This window comes from Centrocercus urophasianus, unplaced genomic scaffold, assembly GCF_019232065.1.
Source record: "Centrocercus urophasianus isolate 14NV4802_14NV808 unplaced genomic scaffold, USGS_Curo_1.0 seq_15, whole genome shotgun sequence".
Taxonomy (NCBI): domain Eukaryota; kingdom Metazoa; phylum Chordata; class Aves; order Galliformes; family Phasianidae; genus Centrocercus; species Centrocercus urophasianus.
The window spans coordinates 46,768,492-46,790,518 of record NW_024884697.1 but is presented as its reverse complement, the minus strand read 5'-3'; the positions used below and the strand labels follow the sequence as shown (position 1 = coordinate 46,790,518).

General features: G+C 40.3%; 1 protein-coding gene across 2 annotated transcripts in view; it reads left to right on the top strand.

Annotated features, from left to right (window-relative positions):
• PLBD1 (phospholipase B domain containing 1) overlaps positions 1-22,027 on the top strand; it is a 36,217-nt gene that overhangs the window by 5,680 nt on the left and 8,510 nt on the right. For both annotated transcript variants that reach the window (XM_042815632.1, XM_042815633.1), the window contains 5 exons: positions 2,422-2,641; positions 9,835-9,918; positions 11,676-11,814; positions 16,815-16,979; positions 19,415-19,559. In XM_042815632.1, coding sequence (XP_042671566.1) covers positions 2,422-2,641; positions 9,835-9,918; positions 11,676-11,814; positions 16,815-16,979; positions 19,415-19,559 — 753 coding nt within the window. The remainder of the gene's footprint in view (positions 1-2,421; positions 2,642-9,834; positions 9,919-11,675; positions 11,815-16,814; positions 16,980-19,414; positions 19,560-22,027) is intronic.

Sequence of the window (22,027 nt, the reverse complement as noted above, 5' to 3'; positions counted from 1 at the left end):
CACCAGGAAGAACTTCTCTTCTTTACAGGTGCTGAAGTTTTGGCACAGGTTTCCCAGAGAGGTGGTGAATCATAGAATGGCCTGGGTTGAAAAGGACCACAAAGATCATCAGGTTTCAACCCCCTGCTACGTGCAGAGTCTCCAACCAGCAGACCAGGCTGCCCAGAGCCACATCCAGCCTGGCCTTGAATGCCTCCAGGGATGGGGCATCCACAGCCTCCTTGGGCAACCTGTTCCAGTGCATCACCACCTCTGAGTGAAAAACTTCCTCCTCATATCTAACCTAAACCTTTCCTGTCTCAGTTTGAAACCATTCCCCCTTGTCCTATCACAATCCACCCTCATAAACAGCCGTTCCCCCTCCTGTTCATATGCTCCCTTCAGGTATTGGAAAGCCACAGTGAGGTCCCCTTGGAGCCTTTTCTTTTCCAAGCTAAACAATCCCAGTTTCCTCAACCTTTCTTCATAGGAGAGGTGCTCCAGCCCTGTGATTGTCTCAGTGGTCCTCCTCTGGACTTGTTCCAAAAATTCTGCATCTTGTACAGGGGGCTCCAAGCAAAGTGTCTGGACCCCAAGGTGTCTCCTCCTTGGGGACATTCAGAAGTAACCCGCCTGGATATCTAGCTCTAATGACCTTGCTTAAGCAAGTGCACTGGGCCAGATGATTTCCAGAGGTCCCCTTCCAAGCTTTCTTATTAAGGAACACTTTTTACTCTTCTTGCTGGAATACTAGATATGAGACTGACTATTCAGCAATCTAGTAAAATAGATAAAAAATGTCTTAAAGAAGCTGATTAACTGCTATGTCCAGAAGTGATTGGTTGGAGGAAGAATTTAGTTCTTGGAAGCCTGTTTTGTTCAGTCACTTCACGACTCTTCATAAAAACAGCTTCCTAATGAGGAGTACTGAATGAAGTGGGTGAACTTAGTTTGAAGTCAGATGAGCTACTTGATCACAGACATTTTACTTAAAGCTCTTTGAAGAGCACTGGGTATTGTGCTGACACTTGCTTTTTTTTCATTTTTTAGTGATTCCAGTACAATATTTTGTGTAAAATTATCCACATTTACGTCTAGCTCTCTGCTTGCAGATATTGTGGTTGTGATGCACAAAATGAATTGTCATGAGGCATAGTAACCAAATTGCAATTTGTTGTTATCAGCTGTCAGCAGTGGTCAGAAGAATAAAAACATCGCCGATTTCCTCATTGTTTTTATGAACTTATCCCTTAAAATAGAAACTCTGATTTTCCCACTCTGTCCCTCTGCCCCTCAACTCTCTTCACTTGCATTGCTCTGATGTAACCAGGTCTGATTTTAGGGAAGGCTGAACAATTAGAGGTTTTTCTGAAAGTTCATTACCTTGCTCTTTGTTCTTCAGTGTAACAGGATTAAAACTCAAATTAATAATGTTCCCCAAACAAAATTCCTGGCAGAACTCTGGAGCAACCTGATGCCCTCCTTATCCACCTTGTTCTTTTAATGCTTGGGGTCCATTCTATTCTGGTTGTGTGGGAGGTGTTTTGTGCCTTAAAATGGGTTGCATATGTGTGGTGCTTTGATCTTTCAGCCTGTGATCCATTGAGCTCTGCAGGTTGGCTAATAGAGTCTCCAAGGTTAGCTGCCCAGAAAGTTTGGAGAGAGGGGAGGAAAAAAAAAAAAAAAAAAAAAAGGCAAAACCAACTTTTACAGCTGTTTGAATCTTCAGATAGAAAATAAGGTTAGCAGTAGCTATAATCATTTGCAGTGGATAAAGCATGACATTTTTAAAAGATGCTTTTGATAAGATTTGTATAGTTTTTCTGCTGGGCCAGATAAGGAAATATTTTTATGATTTATTTTTGTCAAGACTCAGCTGGTTGGAGCTGTATACCAAAAAAGCTGTTGATAATTTCCAAGGAAGTAACATGAAAATATTTATCTGTAAACTGCTGTCCTTGTAAAACTCTAGTTGGTCCTCATACTGCTCCTCAGTATGTTAACCTTAGTGTTGGTCTCCATAATGGAATCAAACCTGTTGGAAAGCTACCAAAGAAACTTTAAAATTGCCTCAGCAATCCACAGTTGGATAGGAAATGCCTACACGTGCTTTCTCTGTTTTACTTTGTTTTATTTTCTTAGTCTTACTTTGCAGCAGCTACTTCATTAGTTCTCAGTCTACAAATACTGTGAGAAACTGATAAGGTGGCAGACCAACCCATTCCACTCTATTGTTTAACGACAGCTGCTTGGGACTCTGGAGACTTGGGTTTATGTGTGTTGTATCTAGTTCTCTGACCCTCCTAGACTTCTTTAGGAGTCAGCACTGTTGAAGTAAAATGATGTTCCTATAATGCTTGTTACTTCTCAGATGTGTTGCATCACTAATTTCCCTTGTGTTTTTGTTTTTGTTTTCATTGCCTTCTTTCTTCTTGGCCACAGAAATGCGCTATGCAACTTTGTACTGGAATAAAGCTCAAAAAATACTTCAGGTCAAGAATATACTGGACAGGAGTGGAGATGCATATGGCTTCTACAACAACACTGTACAGACAACAGGTTGGGGAGTTCTGGAGATCAAAGCAGGCTATGGCCATCAGACCTTAAGCAATGAAGATATCATGTATGCAGCTGGATTTTTGGAAGGCTATCTCACAGCCCCGTAAGTACCTCAGGAAGCTTCTCAACTTATGACTCTTCCAGTGGATTTCTGTGCTAGTGAGGTTTTTTTTTTTTATTCACTTTCTATCCTTTCCCTTATATCCTTTCAATTGAAACTAACCGTACATTTTTGTGGTAGTGTGCTGTTTTTTTGATTAGTAGCAGTATGAAGTAAAGCATCATCACCACAGTATCAAGTTATGGCTCTGCGCCTTCTCCTCCTGCAGGCTCTCTTGACACGTCACTGAGATCAATGAGTACTGCATCTCTATTACTGGTTAAATAACATAATCACAGAATAGCATATGTATAATGAAATGTGTAAGCACTATGTTGTAAATAATTACAAAAGAGGCAGCAGAAAGAATAGTTATTTCCTCGGCATACAGGTAGGTGACTGATGAACAGATGAGACAATGATCAGACAGGGAGAGACAAAGACTGCAGGGCTTCTGTAAGGAGGTTTTTCAGCAAACACTGTCAAAAATCTACTGGAGAAACAGGTGCTGAAACTTTACAGTGTGGGAAGTTTGGTCTCTCTTGGACAAAGTAAAAAATGCTGATATACCAATAGACAGACAGATGTGTGTCTAGAAGGATCCCTGTGGAGAGAAAATGAGGGATTGAATCTCTCCCGCAGTGTAGATTTGTGAAAACAGTTGTTTTTTTGTGCTTGTTACAAATTCAATGAATCCAGAATAGCTTTTTAAAAAAAAAAAAAATTCAGAAGAGAAGTTCTTTCCCTTACTAAGGAGGAAGACAGAATTGATGGGATATAGCTGGAGATACAAGTATACGAAGCATGTGACACATGGCTTGCTGAACAAGCTTGATTTTTATTTATTTTTTATTTTTTATTTTTTTTTAATTTTTTTTTTTCCCTCTATGATCTTAGTGTCACGGTAAAAGAAAAATTCCCGAGTCAGCACAGTAGGCTTTTCTGAAGAGCAAATGTCTGGGATGACTTTTGAACGAGATATTAATGTAATCAGTAGTAAGACATTTTAAGATCAGTTAAGATTTTGTGGATAGTTCTCTGACCATATGTTATTATGACTCTCTAGTAGGTTCCTCTAATGGAGGGACATCCATTAGATGGCCTCTGAACAAGACTTTTACACTATGAAGGAAACCCAGTTAAACAGTGTTTGTCAATTAAGAAAATTCTTTCTGAGGGAAAGAAGAATCACAAAATCACAGAATCGTAGGGGTTGGAAGGGACCTCCAGAGATCATCGAGACCAACCCCCCTGCCAAAGCAGGTTCCCTACAGCAGGTCGCACAGGTAGGCATCCAGGCAGGTCTTGAACATCTCCAGAGAAGGAGACTCCACAACCTCCCTGGGCAGCCTGTTCCAGTGCTCTGTCACCCTCACTGTAAAGAAGTTCTTAATTTACCCTTCTAGGATTCTCTTTTCCAGAAGAACAGAAGAAATGTGATGTGTAGCTTTAGTTCAAGACAGGAGGCCTAGAGTACTGAGTGCACAGCGTTTAACCCAGGCAGGAAAGAGAAAGAAGTACGTGAGAAATTTGGTTATATGCTGTTTAGATTATTTTGCATAAGAAGTTACAGCTTTGCACTACTTAATTTCTATAAACTACATATGGATGTGGGGGAATCGCACCATTACATGAGAATGTTACTCCTTAGATTTTTCTCTAAGGCTTTGTGTACTCATCCTTAAGTGTTTAAGCTTAAGTTTTGTCATACTACGTAGATGGTCCAATCTGTGCTAAGCTTAATTAGATAGCAAGAAATGTTCTAGGAGCAACAACCCACTTCCTGGTCCCCTTCTGCATCCATAGTTGATCTGCAAGTCTTCCTGACTGTCCTTTTAAGCAGACTTAAGTATATGCCCATTCCTTTAAAAATGGACTGAGTGTGAAACAGCGTCTGCAAAGTCTTTATCTGATGTCTCAGTCTATGCTTAGGTTTAGGGGAAGGAGTGCTGTTCCACATCCCCTTCCTCTTGGCTACAGGTGTTAAGTGAAGCTTCACGGAAGTGAAGGTGCTCACCAGTTACTCTGCTCAAGGCCTTTGCTTTCTCCAGACCAGATGCTTACTACTGCTGTTTCCCAGCCTCAGCCATTTTTATTGCAGGGCTATGAGCTCCACCAATGACTATAGAGAGGTAGATAAGCAGAAATTATACTGAACAGAGGTCTTAGAGTCTGTGGAAATGAGCTTGAGGGTTTGCGTCAAGGAAGAGACTGAAGAAGTAGGGTTTGAGGTTTGGGCTTTTAAGTGAACCTTGAACAGCTTTAAAACAGATAGGTGTGGCAGCGGGTTAAGATGTGTGTTAAAAGCTTGATCTCACAACTCCATTCCTGCATCTTTATCTTACCTGGAAAGTGATGGAATCCTAACTGACATGCAGTCAGATGTTCTTTCTTTGGAGTGGTTACACAAGTCTTTTATGGTGGAACTAGGAAATAGCATCTCTCAGACTGTAACCCTGTTCCATTCAGACAGCGTGGCAGCCAGCTTTTAGGTAAGCTTTTTCTAGCACCATCATTACTTCTCCTAAGATAATGAGTCTCTAAACACTGTCACTCTGCTTTTGCACACGTTTGTTGTCCACAGTAGCTGCACACAGCTCAGCCTTCCTTCTGAAGGCCTTTTCTGTCCTGCTTACAGCAAGGAAGAGTGTAACTCAGTGTTTGACAGTGTTGAAGGCTTTATTTGTATCAACAACCACTTAGCTACCAGAGTGACGAGGCTTATGTCACTTGCCTGTACTGGCACCACTGCTGTGGGTGGCTCTTTATACCACAGCCCTCCAAGGTGAATACATGAGGTATGCTTGCTAATTGAGGTGTCCTGTCGTATATTGTTTCCTTAGTCTGGGCAGCTAACTCCAAGGTCTCATCTGTCACACATCCATTTATGGTAACGACTCCACAAAGCAGAAATGACCCAAGGTGCGTCTTTGTGGGAACCCATAAGTCCTACCAGGAAGCACTCTGATCTCATTGTGTTGTATTAATAGGAAGGATACATTGCAGGCCTAATCCAGGTTGAAGTACAGGTTCCTGCAGAAGCTGTCAGCTCCAGTTTGACAGTGGCTGCATTTGGAGAGCTTCAGGAATTCTCAGCTATCCCAGTTCTTTCATTACACTTAAGATGTGAAGGAAGGTTGCTAGACTCAGCTAGGCCTTATGTATGCCTAAGAGTGACAAAATTTCTCTCAAGCATACGTTTTTTAGGAACCCAAGGAGAATGTAATAAAAATGGATTTAAAAAGAAAAAAAAAAAAAAAAGACAAAAAAAAAGACATGGGACTGTATGATCTCAAATTACTGGGGAGGAATTCAACTCAGCTCTTGTTTTGTAGGTCTGTGGTATAAAAACAACAGCAAAGCTAGACCCATCTACCAGTGGACATGATTCATCTTTCTAGAATAGGCACCTGATTCAAATAGCGACTGTCCCTTTTGAAAATAGTCAGGGGCAGGATACATCTAATTCTTATATGTGGAGAGCCATACGTTTGTTTTTATCCCTAGTCTCAGGTCTCTCTGTAAGATCCAGTCCTATTGTCCAGCTGAAATTTTTTGCTGTGGCTTTCTTGGATATGAATTCCCTTCCCCCATTACAAGAGAGGTGTTACTGAGGCATACTTTACTCAAGCAATGGCAGAGCACATCCAGATCAGTGACATTCAGCGCATGCTATTACTCAGTTTTGACTGAGACATACCAGCTGCCTAAGAGCTGGTATTAAATTTGAAGCAACATTAATTGTACTCTTTTCTGATATAACCTCAGCTGACCTGAGTCCTGTCATCTTCCTCTCTAATTTGAAGAAGCATAGCTCTGCTTTGCTGTTTTTGGACTTTGAATTCTTGTCTCAACTTTGTAATTGCCTTGTTTTTGACTTAGATACAGCTGCAAAGCCTTACGTTATTGTAATGATCCAATTTACTTCAGAAGGTAATTCTCTTACAAAACTTGCAGGCCTTGCATATAGAAGCTTTGTTAGAAGGGAATAAAAGATGCAAAAAACCCCCCCAAATGATAACACAGGGCATCTAAGGGGAAAAGAGTCTCAAAAACTTTGTGCGTTAATAAAAAATCCCAGGAATCATCTGGCCTCTTAGTATATGCAAGAAGGAGGCCCATTAAAGAAGCTGGTTTCACTCCTCTGGTTCTGAACAAACCCACTCTGTATCTGTCATCACAGCCTAACGATACCACTGCTGTAAAATCTGCCTTGTGTTGCATAAATTTTGAGAACTCCAAATGAAGGACATTTATGGCTCATAGTTGAGTCTAGGAGCCTGGTCATCTATCCTGGCCCAGGCAGTGGTCAGAGCAGCATCCTTGTTGTTTCTATCCTCTTAATCTGGTTCTTGTCCCTGAAAGACTATCTGCTAGATGGATTGTCTCCTGCTTTCCCTTTTTCAGTGCCATCAGGGATCAGACTTGTATGGCATATGTTATGCTATGATTTCCATACTAAAATTGCTTGGGATTTTTATTTGCCAAATTTGCTGGGACTGCAGGGATGCAAAATATTAATCTGGCTCTTCAACTTTCTTGTCCACTTCAATAAATGGGTAGGAATTAAGGCGTGTAGTCTGGGAGGAGAACAGATAACTCTAGAACTAAAATTGATGCTACAGCTGGAGTTCCATAAGAAGTGTGATGGTATAAGGCTGCTGAGTACTTCCTTCTTTGATTGTAGCTCCTCCTTCCACATATCCAACCCCTCTCACTTGCGCCTACCCAGACACTCACCCAGCTCTTTCATATTGATTCATTTACTAAGACAGAATCATAGAACCATTAAGGTTGGAAAGACCACTAAAATCATCTAGTCCAACTGTCAACTCATCACCACCATGCCTACTAAAACACGTCATTTAATGCCACATACAACCTTTTCTGGGAAGCCTCCACGGATGGTCGTGGGCAGCCTGTTTCAGTGCATCACCAATCTTTCAAAGAAATTTTTCCTAATATCCAGCCTATGTGGTCGGATATTAGGAACCTCCCCTGGGGCAACCTGAGGGCATCACCTGTTACCTGCATGAAAAAACCAACCTTCAACTCATCACAACCTCCCTTCAGGTTGTTGTAGAGAACAATAAAGTCTCCCCTGAGTCTCCTCCAGACAGAACAGTCCTAGTTCCGTCAGCTGCTCCCCATCAGGTGTGTGCTCCTGACCCTTCACAGCTTTGTTGCCTTCTCTGGACGTGCTCCAGGGCTTCAGTGTCTTTCTTATAGTGAGGGGCCCAAAAAGTGAACACAGCACTTGAGGTGTGGCCTCGAAAGAGCCTACTGCAGAGGCTCACCTCCCTGCTCCAGCTGGCTGCACTATTTCTGATACAAGCCAGGATGCCTTTGGCCTTCTTTTTACCTGGGCAAACTATTGCCTCATGGTCACCCAGCTGTCAGCTAACAGCCCCACGTACTCTTCCTTGGTGCAGCTTTTCAGCCACTCAGCCCCAAGTCCGTAGTGCTGCATGGGGTTGTTGTGACCAAAGTGCAGCACCCGGCACTTGGTCATGTTGAACTTCATCCCATTGACTCAGCCCAGAGATCCAGCCTTCCAGGTCCCTCTCTAGGGCCTTCCTACCCTCAGGCAGATTGACACTTCCTTCCAACTTGGTTGTCTTCTGCAAACTTACTGAGGGTACACTCAGTCTCCTCAAGTTTTCTTCTCATACCACTTCTGTCTACATAAAAGCTAGAAAAGCAATTTACATTTTTTTGCTGGGTTAGTGTTTTACCTGAATGTGTGCAGAACAATTAGATTGAGTGATCAGAAGGGTACCAGAAGTGACATAACAGGGTCATGCAGTCAAAAACAGTTGAGAATGGGGCAAGGGACAAAAAGAAGGTCAGTAGATCATATCTCTAATTATCAACAAACCATTCAGTCATCTCTGGCTGCATTCTCTAATTATGGCCTCTAATTATGCTCTGAGAGAAATTGGAGAAAAAGAGTACCTGTCTGCACAGCTTCCAGAGGGAGTTGCCCTTCAGAGTTTTGTACAGAGAATATTGTTGTGCCGGCATTTGCTTTCCTTGAGGCTAATGCCTGCTTCTTAGTTCTGTTTTGTCTTGGAACTTAGTAGGAGCTAAGTTCATCATTCTAGTGATGACTGATGTAGTTCCACCAACTCCAGACTTCAGCAAAATAATTTCCTGTTGACTTCTACTTAGAACTAAATATTCCTACCTACACTTTTTTTTTTTCTTCTCAGTGGCTGAGCAAGCGTTAGTTCAGTTTGCACAACATGAAGAAATGTCAATGGGAGCAAAATTAAAGGAATGAGAAGATTCAAAGGATCAGATGCATGAACTGAGCAACTACACTTGACCTAAACTGGAAGTGTGACTTTTAACTCATGGGCTCCTGAATTCTTTTTGGCAGTTAATTTTCTCTGGAAGTGTAAAGTGCTTCACTTCAATAACTAAACAGTAACAAGCATAAAAAAGCACCTTTTGTTCCTGCTAGTTAATAGGGATGAGAAAGCTAACTGAACTTAATTTAAAAACAACAAAAAAACCCCAAAATTAACCCCTTTTCTCCCCTCCGCCCCCCCCAAAAAAAGCCAAACCAAACAAAAACAAAAACAAGCACACTACAGTAATTGTGTTTTCCATAAACATGAATTTGTTTAGATCAGGCATGAGTCTGCTATTTGGGAATGCTCAGGATCAACTTGCACCTTAAAATAGAGATACTTAGCTTGTTACGTGGTAGAACGTGGTTAACGGTAAGTGAAAACTCTGCTAGGTATCGGCTGAAATTCTTTCAATTCAATCGGCAAATAATATCCTACTGATCTCTCTGGCTCTTTTGATTCCAAATAGAAAAGCTCTCTGATGAACCATTTCTGTTGTGCTTTATGTTAATGTGCCAGAACCTCCAAGATGGTTCTGGTCTACAAACATTTCCTAAATCCGAATGTTTGCTTCTCATTTTTGCTTTTTGTTTTTTTTTCCATTATAGGGCTGTTTGAGCAAGCATTAGCAAAGTCTTTTATTTTGATTCAAATTTCAACAATCCCTTTGTGTTATCTTTGCCATTTAACATGGATTCAGTGTATGAAGTCATTTCTGTAATTCAAAAAAGCTGACTTTGTGGACTGTGGTGCTTATTTGGTAATAAGTGGGGTAGTGTGGAAGAGGGAAGGAAGGTGAAAAAGAGTAACTCTGGTTTTTGTTTTTTTTTTTTCTTTCAGGCATATGTATGACCATGCTGCAAACATGTATCCACAATTAATTAAAAATCCCACGGTTCGAAGTGGAGTTCAGAATTTCATGGCGTATGTATTTAGTTACCGTAAAAAACAATAATCAAGATTTAGGGTTGGAGTATGAGTGAATGTTTGAGTTTTTTCAAATTCTTTCTTAAAAGCTAAAGAAAATACATGCTTACTTCTGACTGTGTGGCATTCGTGTGTGGGGGCAATAAAAAATTCTCAACAGAAATGAAGAAGGGAGTATGCCCTTTTCTAATTCTTTCAAGGAAATATTTAAAGCTGTAGTTAATGCCAACTGATTCCAAAGTCTAGTCAAAATGCTTTCCCAAAAGCTGGTATTTTGAATGCTTCACTGAATAGTGTGGTCTTCTGGTACCTTAGTCTTTCTAGCATTGTGCGTTCTTTCATTCCACTGTGAGATTAGATATTTTTTATATTCTACCACTGAAGTAAATTGTCCTCTAATCAGGAAAGTCCTAATTCCCTTCTCTCTTCAGCGGTATAAATCAAAAGTAATTATGCTCAAATAATAATGCAGCTACACTGCTTGGAAACCAAAAGTTGAAGAAAAGCCACGCTAGGTACTAGAAGGCTCAACTGTGATTAGCATCTCCTTAGACTTGTTTTCTTCCATTATGAATACTTCTGTGAAAGTTGACTCACTCTTGCAGATTAATTATGTTTCACCTTGTTGTGTTTTCTTTTTTGTTTTTTTTTTTTCTGATGCAAGGGGTTACATATCTGAATAATTCTGTTGTTGTTGCACTTACATCAAGTAAGTGCATTTGTTGTTTTTGGTGTATGTAAATAGAACAGAAAAAAAAGTTTTACCACTCCCTTCCTATAATTGTATCCTCTCTGACAGAAAGATGAAGTAGGTACCATATCCAAGTTTTTTTGCCTGTGTAACTCAGAATAGCAGTTGTATCCCCCAGGATGCACTGATTATCATATTCCCATTTCCTCTGACATAGTTCTTGCACCTTCTTACTTACAGACAACTAAACTTGGGTGATTTTGTCAGCCATATACTGCTGGAAGAGTTTACTTCCTTGCCAGATTTAGTCCCTTTTTTTTTGGCTATACACCAGATAGATGGATAGAGAGAGGCCCAGAAGTCATGCTCTGGTCCTCGCTTATTCTGATAACTCAGGTTTTTCTGTGGCCCTTTGTGCACAGTGAAAGAGGGAACTTTGGAAAATGTGCATAGTGCTGACTGCTGTTGTCCTCGGGTCTGTTCAGCTTCTGTTGTGTCATGCTGTAAACCTAGGTTATTTGGGTAGTGACTTCTTGGTTGGGTTTAGCACAGGGAATGATTGCATTTGGCCTCCCACCTTTTCATCATGAGGAGGATTATGGTGGTTCTTAAGCAGTGTTTAAACACTGCCACCAGTAAGCCTTCATTGCACTTATTCCCAAGGGAGAGAAATGAGAGGACTTCAAAGGTCCACATATTTTATCCTCAAGTAGGCATCTGAAAGGGAATTGTTCACCTTAGGTGTCAAATGCTTGCTTCTCTGTACTGATTATGAGACTATGCTAGATCTGACATAGGTGAGTCCCACACAGAGATAGAATCCATCTCTTCCTTTAGCTCTGAAGCAGGGTATGCTAAGAACTGTTGGGTACATTGCATGGATCTGAATACTTGCACCCAAAGGATTCAACCTCTGAATTTCCAAAATACGATTTGGCTCAAAACACTAGGAAAGTTTTGATATCTGGATTGTAATACAGGCCTGCATTTGTCCCTTCCCTGCAATATCAGTTATACTCTAAAGCAAAAGCAAGAAAACCCCAACCTGTTTGTTCCTCTGCAGGAAACAAGATCAGTGGACAAGACAACAAATCAGAAATAATAAGGATGACCCCTTTTGGAGGCATGCTGGCTATATTATTGCACAGTTGGATGGTCTGTACATGGGAGCCCTCGAGTGGGCTAAACTACACAAACAAACAGTAAGATTATTGCATTTCTTTTTTAGTAGTTGGGGTTGGGATGTCAGAAGATGAAGACGTGAAAAGGGAATCTGATATTATAAAAGAAAAAATGTACATGAAAACTAGTGAAAAGCATTCATTCTGCATGTGATTCTGCAAAAGCTTCAGTCACTGCTCACTACAGATTGTTACTGAGCTCTCCTGTTGTGTCACCACAGACCTTTGCACTTAGAACTCTGTCCTCTCACGTGCTGATTAGGTTGGGAGTGGCTTTTGTACTCAAGTGTGAATGTTGGAAAGATAGACACTTCTCTAAGATGTTTGCTGAGCAATTGTTACTGAGCAAATGACCCTCTTGGTATGAAGAGTAGCTGCATCAGCATCAAGCAGTAAATAGGGAGCATGTTAAAAACTTTCATTTTAATTTTCAAGCCTCAAAGTTGCTAGATTTTAAGGGATGTTTTACATTGCTAGATGGTTTTCTGTTTTCCACAGCTCTTGTTTCAAACTGTATGGTCAGTGTTGTGGCAGGCCAAACGGGAGGTTTTCTTTAATTAATATTATTTTTTCATGATTGGTTAGAATTGTGTTCCGGGTCATAAACTTGTATGCAGTACCAGAGCTCCTTTAAATTCAGTAGAGCTGTAGTAATTACAAATGTCTTCTTAAGTCTAGTATGTCTAATAGGTTCCTGAGTGTGAGAGGAGGACCTGAGTAATTACAGTTGACCTTTTGCCTTGGTTCATTCATAATGAGAATTTAGGGAAGATAACAGTAAGGAATCATCAGCAATTGGATTTTAGTAAAATCCATGTCATTTCTTCTTTGCATGGTCCTTGCTTTGTGGCTTTCTTGAGTAGGAACCAGTTCAAACTAAAAGAAAAGATTCTTGACAATAATGAAAATATCCATCCTGGTGTGTCTGAATTATAGGGAACATATTGAGAAGCCATGACTTTCTAGAACTATAATTCCTTTTTACAACACTGTAGCTGCAGAGCCCTGCAAATCTTATCTTTTTTTTTTTTTTAATCTTTTTTTTTTTTTGCTGCTTTGGAGTGCTTTAGATTTAGCTGGGTGAGAAAACTGCTAGTTTGTGTCTGAGCTAATTCCTTAAAACAGGCACATCCTACCTTGCAGCATATTTTTATTGATTGTTTTTGTCTGTGTAGTTGGTATTAAAAGCACTGACCTGTGAAGTAACCAAATCATTCTGATCCTCTTTCAGACAGGGCACATCTCATCACTACCTATGTAAAATGGTGCATTCAAGTGTAATTCAAACATGTGGCTCAGTCTGAAATGGCTGTCCTTTATTCTTGAGCTGTATGTTGTGTGTGTAGGCACACACGTATCTACGTGTGTATGTGCTCATATATAAGTGTGTGCATATTTATATTTATTTTCCCAGATACGCTGGGAGCAGATGGTGGGAATTATTTCCAGTCCTTCTTGCTGCTCTCACAATTTTGGCTTTAGGCAGTATCACCTAAGTTGGGATGCATATCTTTCTTCTCTTTCCCAAAGCAAAAATTTTCTGTGTGTCACTTCAGACAACAGTTTCCTCTGTTTGCCAGAGCCAATACGTTAACATCGGTCTCCACCTCCTGAGTGCAGTTTGGACAGCTGTGCAAAAATGGGAGCTGGATTTTATAAGTACAGATAAATAACACTCTAGAACATTCCACTCCCTGCCCCTTCTCCCCACATTCAATATTTTTACAGTATCCAAGTGAAGCACCATTGTATCTGTCCCCGATGACCAAACCTTACTGCAGAGAGAAAATTGGTTTGGACAGTGAGCTGCTTAGTAGTAGTGCTGATACATAGTTTTTATTTCTTTCTGTACGGAGCATACAGAAAGTTTTGTAGTGGACTGTTTAATTTTTGAGTTTTCTCTTGTATCCTGCAGGGCTATTCTAGGCAGCACTTCATTCAAACATGCATGAGAGCAATGCTCATTGGAAACTTCTGTATCTTGAACTTGATGTTCACCAGTATCATTGAGAATTGTGTCAAAATCTGAATACATTTTCATGTTAAAGTGTGAAATTATTCCATCTGGTTTGACAACATTTTCTATTCAGTAAACAAACCCAACCCTTTTGTCAGGACAGTTTCTGAAGGAGGGGCACTCAAAGAACATTCAGCCTTTTCATCTGCCTAATGCTCTACCAACGCTGTGATTAATCTTGGGCTTGTCTACACAGGGAAATTATTCTTGAATAAGGAGGTGTAAGTTTTAAATACTGCAGTGACTCCGCAACAGCTCTCTATTTGTACTTGCTCACTTATTATGGAGAATGCTCATGCATGGAGAGGTCATTGAAAGGCAATTGTTACAGAATATCTAGTCTATTTTATTGTTTCTTGCAGACAAACACTTAAGGCTTGTTCTCTTGTCTGCTACCTTTTCTAAGTTTGCCTCCTTACAGTTGGTAGTAACTTTACAATGGGAAAGAAAAAATCAGTTTGACTTTTTTTCACTTTTCGGGATGGTAACCGAGAATACGTCCAATATATTTTAGGTAAAGAACTTTTTCTCTTGTCATGGCTATATCATCTCACTGCTTATCAATTTAGCACATTCATTCACTCTTATTCAGGATGCATATGAGGAGTTTTCCTGACAGTGCTATGAGAGATGGGAGAAGGTGATGAGAAGAGGTTACAGTATGCCCTATATTTTGCACTTGTTATGAAGTATGCTTATCTAATTCTTGCTGCTGGGTTTGGATTAGCATCTTAGTGAGAAGACTTCTCCACATGGCTTGGAAAATCAGGTCTAGTTATTCCCCAACTCGGGCTTTCAGCCTGGTGAGAGTTGCATCAGTCTGCTCCTGAAATTCCCACAACTGGCATGCATCACAGATGCCTGAGTATCCTGTTTGAATGCATTGTTTTCATGAGAAGCTCTTGCACTGAGCATGTCAGACTTCTCTAATTCACCTGGCTAGCATCAGCCTAGAACACAAAACCATTTTTTTCCTTGCAAAGCTATGGCATGAGTTCTTTGAGATAAGTGGGAATGAAGCTTGCTTGCACTTCAAAAGGGAAACGAAAACAGAACTCCAATGGGTACTTAATGACCTAGTTTTCCTCTTCTACTTCTCAGTTTTGTCTGAATTTGGGAGATGGCAATCTCACTCAGTAGAACACAATGAATTTACATATTCTTTGCTGCTTTATTCAAAGGGATCTTTCCTCCTACCTTCCTGGCCACTTCTCTATGATCATAGTGCTGATAGCTTCCTTCTGTAGCACCTTTGTTCTAGTTTGAATGGGTTTCCCAGTACTTAATGAATTTCTGATTTGAAATGGCCATGAGATAGCACATAAATGTGGATATATGTATATATATATTTAAATATCCAAGCAATTACAAGTGATGTTGTTGCAGTGTCAGTAGATGTCACAAGCAAGGCAGGTTTTATAAGAGAGAATATGGAGAGGGTAGCAGGAGGAGGAAAAGAACAATTCAAAAGTCTGAAGGCTGGTGGAGCACTCTTACATGCAATCCTGTTCCTGCCTCCTGGTGATAATGTCAGCTCATCAGTTTGCTGCCTGACTTTTCTCTTATAGTAATGGTTGTAAATTGGATGTGAGAAAACAGCTTCTCCTCACAGCATGTTTAACTTGCAGTACTTTGAGTACAGCTGGATGGGGGAAAATGTGCTGAACTGTGGCAAATCTGTGTGGATTTCAATGAAATAGCAGTTGTTGGGACTTGTCTGTAAATGATTCATACTACTGAGTTGCTTAAAACTATCTGAAGGTACATCTCTTGATTTTTATCAGTCATGACCTCTGCTGCTCCCTGTTTATGACCTTATAGTAATAGTATGATGAGCCTGAGAAAGGTAACATCCTTTCAATTTTGCTTTGGATTTTTTTCTCACACACTGTAGCTGCTGTTAGGAGTACATGATTTTATTGGTGAGAATAGCTTATTTCTATTGTACTCTTGGTAAGCATGTGGGAAGGTTATATACATTAGGCTATATACATTAGGGTTTACATTATTTTTGGTTTTCCTGTTGATTATTTGCTCTGCCAAAGCAGTAGATGGATAACACAGAATTCAGCCTTCTGGATACAAAGTAAGTATTCTCTGAATTTGGCATTAACTTTTTTTTTTGGTTGGTTGTTTTTGTTGCCCTTTCCTCTTATTTGCTGGGGTTTGTAGAGTTGATCTTCATGGTTTAGTAGTAGTGATTTATATTGCAAGCAAAATGCTTCCTTGCTATATGATTCTACAGTTAGTAGTCATAGCCCTATGCTGATTTGTGTTATGTTCTTTTCCTTAGGCCTTGCCTTAACTAAAGACAGCAAGAGAGAATAGGAAAGAGTTAGAAAATGGTCTTTGGAGGCTGAGATCAGACTTAAGATTTTATTTTTGAATAGGCAATGTAAGAGGACTGTGAAGAACACGTTGCTCAGTGAGGTGTGTATAGTTAACCATGTATAGTTAACCATGGCTGTTTCTAGCTATTAGGGTTTTTTGAAAGCCTAATATTGGAGTGCCTTTTGACTGACTTCCTCTTTTCAGCTAGTTCCATGCTTTATTAGCACTGTTAATGTATTTCACTTCCTTCATTTGTTTTTTTCTGTTGTTTTTAATCGCAGTCTTTATAAAAATCCCAGAGCTCAACCAAGTGTGTGCTAATAAAAAGCTTTTCATAGCCTTTTAATAAATACATTAAAAAAAAGTCTTATGCTGGAGTAACAGCAGACTAATTAATATGCTGTTCACAAAGATACACAGAGGTTTTCTAAATTACTGCTACTTTCTCTTTTTTTTCCTTGGAAATGCTAGAATTGGTATTTCCACTAGAAGGGCTAAACCCTTAAAGATACTTGAGTGCTTCATTCCAGACCTTAGCTTGTGGGCCTTGAGGGAAAGTATTTTATAGAAAGTATAAGAGATTCCTTTGAGAAAGAAAAAAATGCTTAACAGGTGAGATTGTGTTGATGCTTTTCTATCTGAAAGCATTCATTATGGTCTCTTCTTTCTTCAGCCACTGAGTGTCTTTGATGTCCAGTTTCTGAACGCAGTTGGAGACCTGTTGGATCTCATTCCTGCATTATTTGAGTATTCTGCACGAAGCGGACAGTGCAGTGTCGAAGCTGGAGGCCATGGGAAATACCAGTGGGATATGGGTCACTGCTCTGCTCTCATCAAGGTGAGCACTGAGTTTCATTTCTAGTGATTATGTTGATTCACAGTGTTATGAGTCTGTGATTCTGTAGTTTTCACTGTTTACGTTGTGTGTGAATAGACACCCTTGTCAATTAAATTGCTTTTATGAAGTTATGGTATGTACTTGCATGGCGTTTTGGGTTCAGTTTTGCTCATTGGTGTTCAGGGAGAGGGAAACAATAAAAACAAATGAACTCAAAACTCCAGAGACTGATAGTAAAAAGTTAGTATGATTACTGGGAGTGGGGAGCTACCGATGGGAAGAAACTGGAAGAGTAACTTGTTTTATATAGCCAAGCAAAGTCCAAAAAGGGATACCATGAATGTCTACAAATACCTTGGCGATATTAAGCAGGGAGGGAGACAGTGCTGGTTGGTAAATACAGTCTTGAAATTGTATAGGTTGCTCTGAAAGTAATGCCTCCTATTTATTTCCATGGAAACTACAACAGATAAGAAGAGCACAGTAACACTATATGATAGAGCAAATTCTCAGCTGTGAAATATTATTTTTCAACATAGTCACCGCCATTAGCTATGCCTTTTCACCAGCAATGAACAAAAGCCTGCATGCTATGCTTGTAAAAATCAGCAGAGGTGACCCATTGTTTGACACCTGCTACGACAGTGTCATTGCTAGGAAAGCGTAGCCCATGCAGTCAATATTTCCTTGGCACAAACAGATGGAAGTCAGAAGGCACCAAATCTGGATTACGTGGTAGGTCTGGTAGAACAGTCCAGCCATAACTGGTTATATACTCCATGGTCTTAAAACTGGTATGGAGCCTGGCAGTAGTGTGTTGCAAGAGGAAGGTTGTCCTCTAGCCTGACTCTGTAAGTTTGAGCCTTCAGCTTAGTCAGCATTGCCGTGTAGCATTCAGTTGATGGTTTGTTTAAGTTCAAGGAAATTCAGAAGGACCACCTCTTTTCTATCCCAAAAGGCAGTGCACATCACTTTACCTGCTGAGGGCTGCATCCGGGAACTTGTTATTTGAAGTGGAATTCACGTCACCATTCCATGGACTGTTTTGATTCTGGCTCACAGTGGTGACACTGTGTCTCATCACCAGTAGTGATGTGATTTAGGAAGCTGTCACCATCAGCCTCGTATTGGTTCAATAGGTCCTGACAAACTTGCGCGTGGTGTTTTTTCTGTTCTTGGATGAGCATTTTTGGGACCCACCTGGTGCAAACTTTCTGGTATTCCAACATTGCCGCCATTGTTTCCAACACACTGAAGTCAGTATTCAGCTCCGTACCCAGTTCCCTGGTCGAAATCTGCTGATTTGTGCAGATGAGCTGATTGAGACTCTCTTCATTTTGTGGTGTGAGATCTGTGTGTGGCCATCTGGAATGCATCTTGTCTTTCTCTTCACTGTTGCCAGTGCTGAAATGCACCACCCACTGCCGTGATGTGCTTACATCCACTGTTTGGTCTCTATAGCCGTTCAGCAATCAGCGATGAATGTCAATGAGTGCCATTTTTCCACATGCAGGAATTCAGTGACACACCTTTGCTTCACACGCACTTCCATGTCAGATGCCATTTTGTCAGACTGCCCCTGTGCTGCCCTCTGTCGCACTGCAACAAAATGTAACAATACTGGGGGAAGGTTCAGCCTCTACTGCTGTACCACCACCATCTGTCCCTGAAGCTGCGGGCCACCATGATAAAATAGGAGGCATTGCTTTCACAACAGCTTTCATAAAAGAAGTTTACTTAGTGTTAGCAGTGATGTTCTTGATAGCTTTCCAGTGAGAGTAGTGATGGATTAAAATGCTTTGAATGTAAACTTCTGATACATCGTGGCTGCAATTAATTTATTCAGCTAAAACTATTAATAACCTGGGCAGTGTACGGAGATCTGTAACCCAGAGCAAAAATATACATCTTAAATTGCCTACAGCAAGAGGTTTGAACTAGCAGTAAATCTTAGAACCAGGGAAACTGTTTAAGATGTACTATCAATATGCATTTACCTTTTCAAAATAAATGTACTTGCATTTCGTTCTGTACTTCATAATTTCCCAGAGGTATTTACAGAGAAAGAGAATGTTCTAAGTTAATATCTGATATGTTTGCGGAGAGCTGATTTGAATGCATCAACACAAGTATTCAAGAGTAAACTGGGGAAAGAAAACATGTCTTGTGACACAGGTGTCCTAAAAAGACCTAAATTGTTTAATTTTGAACAATGGCAACTAATTATTTGAAAACAACACATGAACAGGAATTATTTCCAAAGGTGTCAAAAATTCATTGTTTAGTGCACAGTTAAAAGGCACAAGAATCTGCTCCTTGAACAGTGCAGTTTGTTAAGCTACTTAAAACAAGTTGTTCTCCCAGTTTCTTTCAAATACAAAACACACAAGGTATAATAGGACCTGAAATGGTTCATCATTCTGTTTGTTTTCCAGGTTTTACCTGGATATGAGAACATATATTTTGCCCATTCCAGCTGGTTTACATATGCAGCCACACTGAGAATATATAAGCATTGGAACTTCAATATAGTTGATCCATACACTAGCACCAACCGTGTCTCATTCAGCAGTTACCCAGGTAATGTCAAAAAAAAAAGACATCTCACAAGCCACTGAGAGGACAAAATGTCTTATCCAATTTTCAGTTTGGAACATCTTGTATTTTTTGCTGTTGGTTAATCACATTCAGCTCTCAGAGCAGTACTAGTTGAATATTCTACTACTTGCAGCGCAGGCAAGCTACTTTAGATCTTGCTTTGTGTAGTGCAAAGTCATTTCAACTACTGAACTTCTAACCTTGTCAATGGCATTCACGTGTTTGGTGATAGTGCAGTTTTGAACAGTTCTGTGTAGCACTGTGGCATGACTGTTGCTTGGAGATTATCAAACAGTAGCTGTTAGGAATTATAGAGACTTCTTTAATGTTGGGTGAGCAAACTTCCAGTCATTTTGTTCTCCTCTTGCAGCTTCTTTATTAATGTGGCAAAGGGGAGTGTTTTTACACATATTTCACGTGTCAGAAATATATCCAGCAAGAACACTTCCAAACCCTCTTGGGAAGATTAGGCAGGAAATAGTATGCTCAAGTTTCCTGAAGAAATTGCCAGCACTGAATATTTCAGTGGTATAACATGTACTCTAAGCAGGTTAGCGTAGTACTGAAAAACATGGGGAAAAAAACACGAGAACAAATGTAGGACTCTTTGTATGTGTCAGCAACGCATACGTTTTTAAAGGTGGAATTTCAAAATGAAAAATTGCCAAGCACTCAGTCTTCAAGTTTTTAATGCAAAGTGTGTGCAGTAGGAGGTTATCTGATTCTGATGAAATTGTATTGGCTGATGGTTTGAGTCTTTGCTTTGATTAATTACTGTACTTGCCTTCCTGTGGAGGCAAGGGGTTCTGACCTTCCTCAATTGATCCACGGGAATATAACTTGTTCTGTGATTTTCACTTTAAGGAAGGAGTTAGAAGAATTTTGGCAAATGTTTGTAAAACAAACAGCCTTCCAGAAGCATGGAGTGTCTGAGGAATTTCAGTGCTTTTCAGAAGGAATTTTGCAGAGCATGTGTAACCTGTAGGAAGTAAAGGCTGTAAAGGCCTGAGCTCTCTTCATCACCTGAAAGTATCAGAGGTCCTTCTGGATCTCGTAGCTCTCAGAAGAAATACTGCTGTGCATAGTGCTGTTCTTCTAGAGAGTGTAAACGTGTTTTCTAGCTACTGCATACTGTGCTGTGCTGTAGATTCAAGATTGGGATCAGGAGCGGCCATGCAGAGTGACTTTTATTATTATTTAATATTACTGTTTTGTTAGTGGGTGTATATGCTGATCGGGTTATTCCTTTTGTGGATTCTTAATGCAGAGTGAAATACTTATGTTTTGACAGGAAAATAAACCACACTGTATGGAAGGTACCTGAAAATCAGCTGCTGCTGTGCTAAAATGATCCGAGTCTGTTTGTTACTGTGCAGAATCCCAGTGTGCTTCCCTGAGCCTGGAGTCTGCAGGGACTTGTAAGAGAAGGCTTATTTTGAAGCTTGCCTGTTCCAGCTGGACTCTGACTCAGTGATATGGTGAAGTTTACTTCTACCAACAGAGTTTAGTAAGAGCTGTTGCAAAACATAGTTCCCATGGCTGCAGTGGAGTTTGAGAGAGCTGTGGTATGACAAGTGCACTCGCTAGCCGCCTAATTACAAGGCAGCACCGCAAGCTAGGTGAGCACTATCCACTGACTGCAGCAAATCAGGTTAGCTGTGGGTGTAGCTCACAAACGTGCAGTTCTACAGAAGGTGATCAAGCTGTGAAACCACTGGCCTGGTAGTGACCTCAGGACATCATGCACGAAGGAGGGGACTGAGAGGTTCCTATACTCTGTGTTATAATCAGATGAAGCTGTAGATTTTCAGGGCATCTGACCATGGAATTCACAGGCCCTGGCCATGGTTCAGCTTGGCCATTGTACCTTCTCCCTGCATGCAAGTTCTTGCTCTTCTTCTCTGCCCTGACAAGTACTGTCTGAGACATTTTTACTGGTTCTTGGTAAGCTCAACTGAATAATACCCTACCCAATCCTTTTGAACATAGAAGTATTGACTTTGGAGGGAGACAAAGTGTTAACAGGCAGGTTTCTTTCCAGGCCTTCAATGACAACTGAGGAATTCATAAATTTCTGTCACCTGGTAGTCTGGTTATGAAGTAAAACTGTCCAAAAGCTGTGTCGGAAACACTTCAAGGAGATGCTTGTATTCTGAGAAGGAATGTGCCAATTCCCTGATTTCTCCTGGAATCATGGAGTAAAATTTTTCAGTTTATTTACTGATTTTCAAAAGACAGGCAAGATTGTGAAATTACACTGTAAAAATCTATTTGTTATTACTCAGTTTTGAGGATCTAAACCTATTAACTAAACATGATGTAGAACAACTTATGCATTATGCTACAGCTGTAAGGCCTTGTGCTTCCTCTCCTTTGTTGAGACTCAGGAGAACAGCCTTAAACTGCAGAATCCATCTCTTCTGCCCCAGCAATTCTTGCCAGCATGCTCA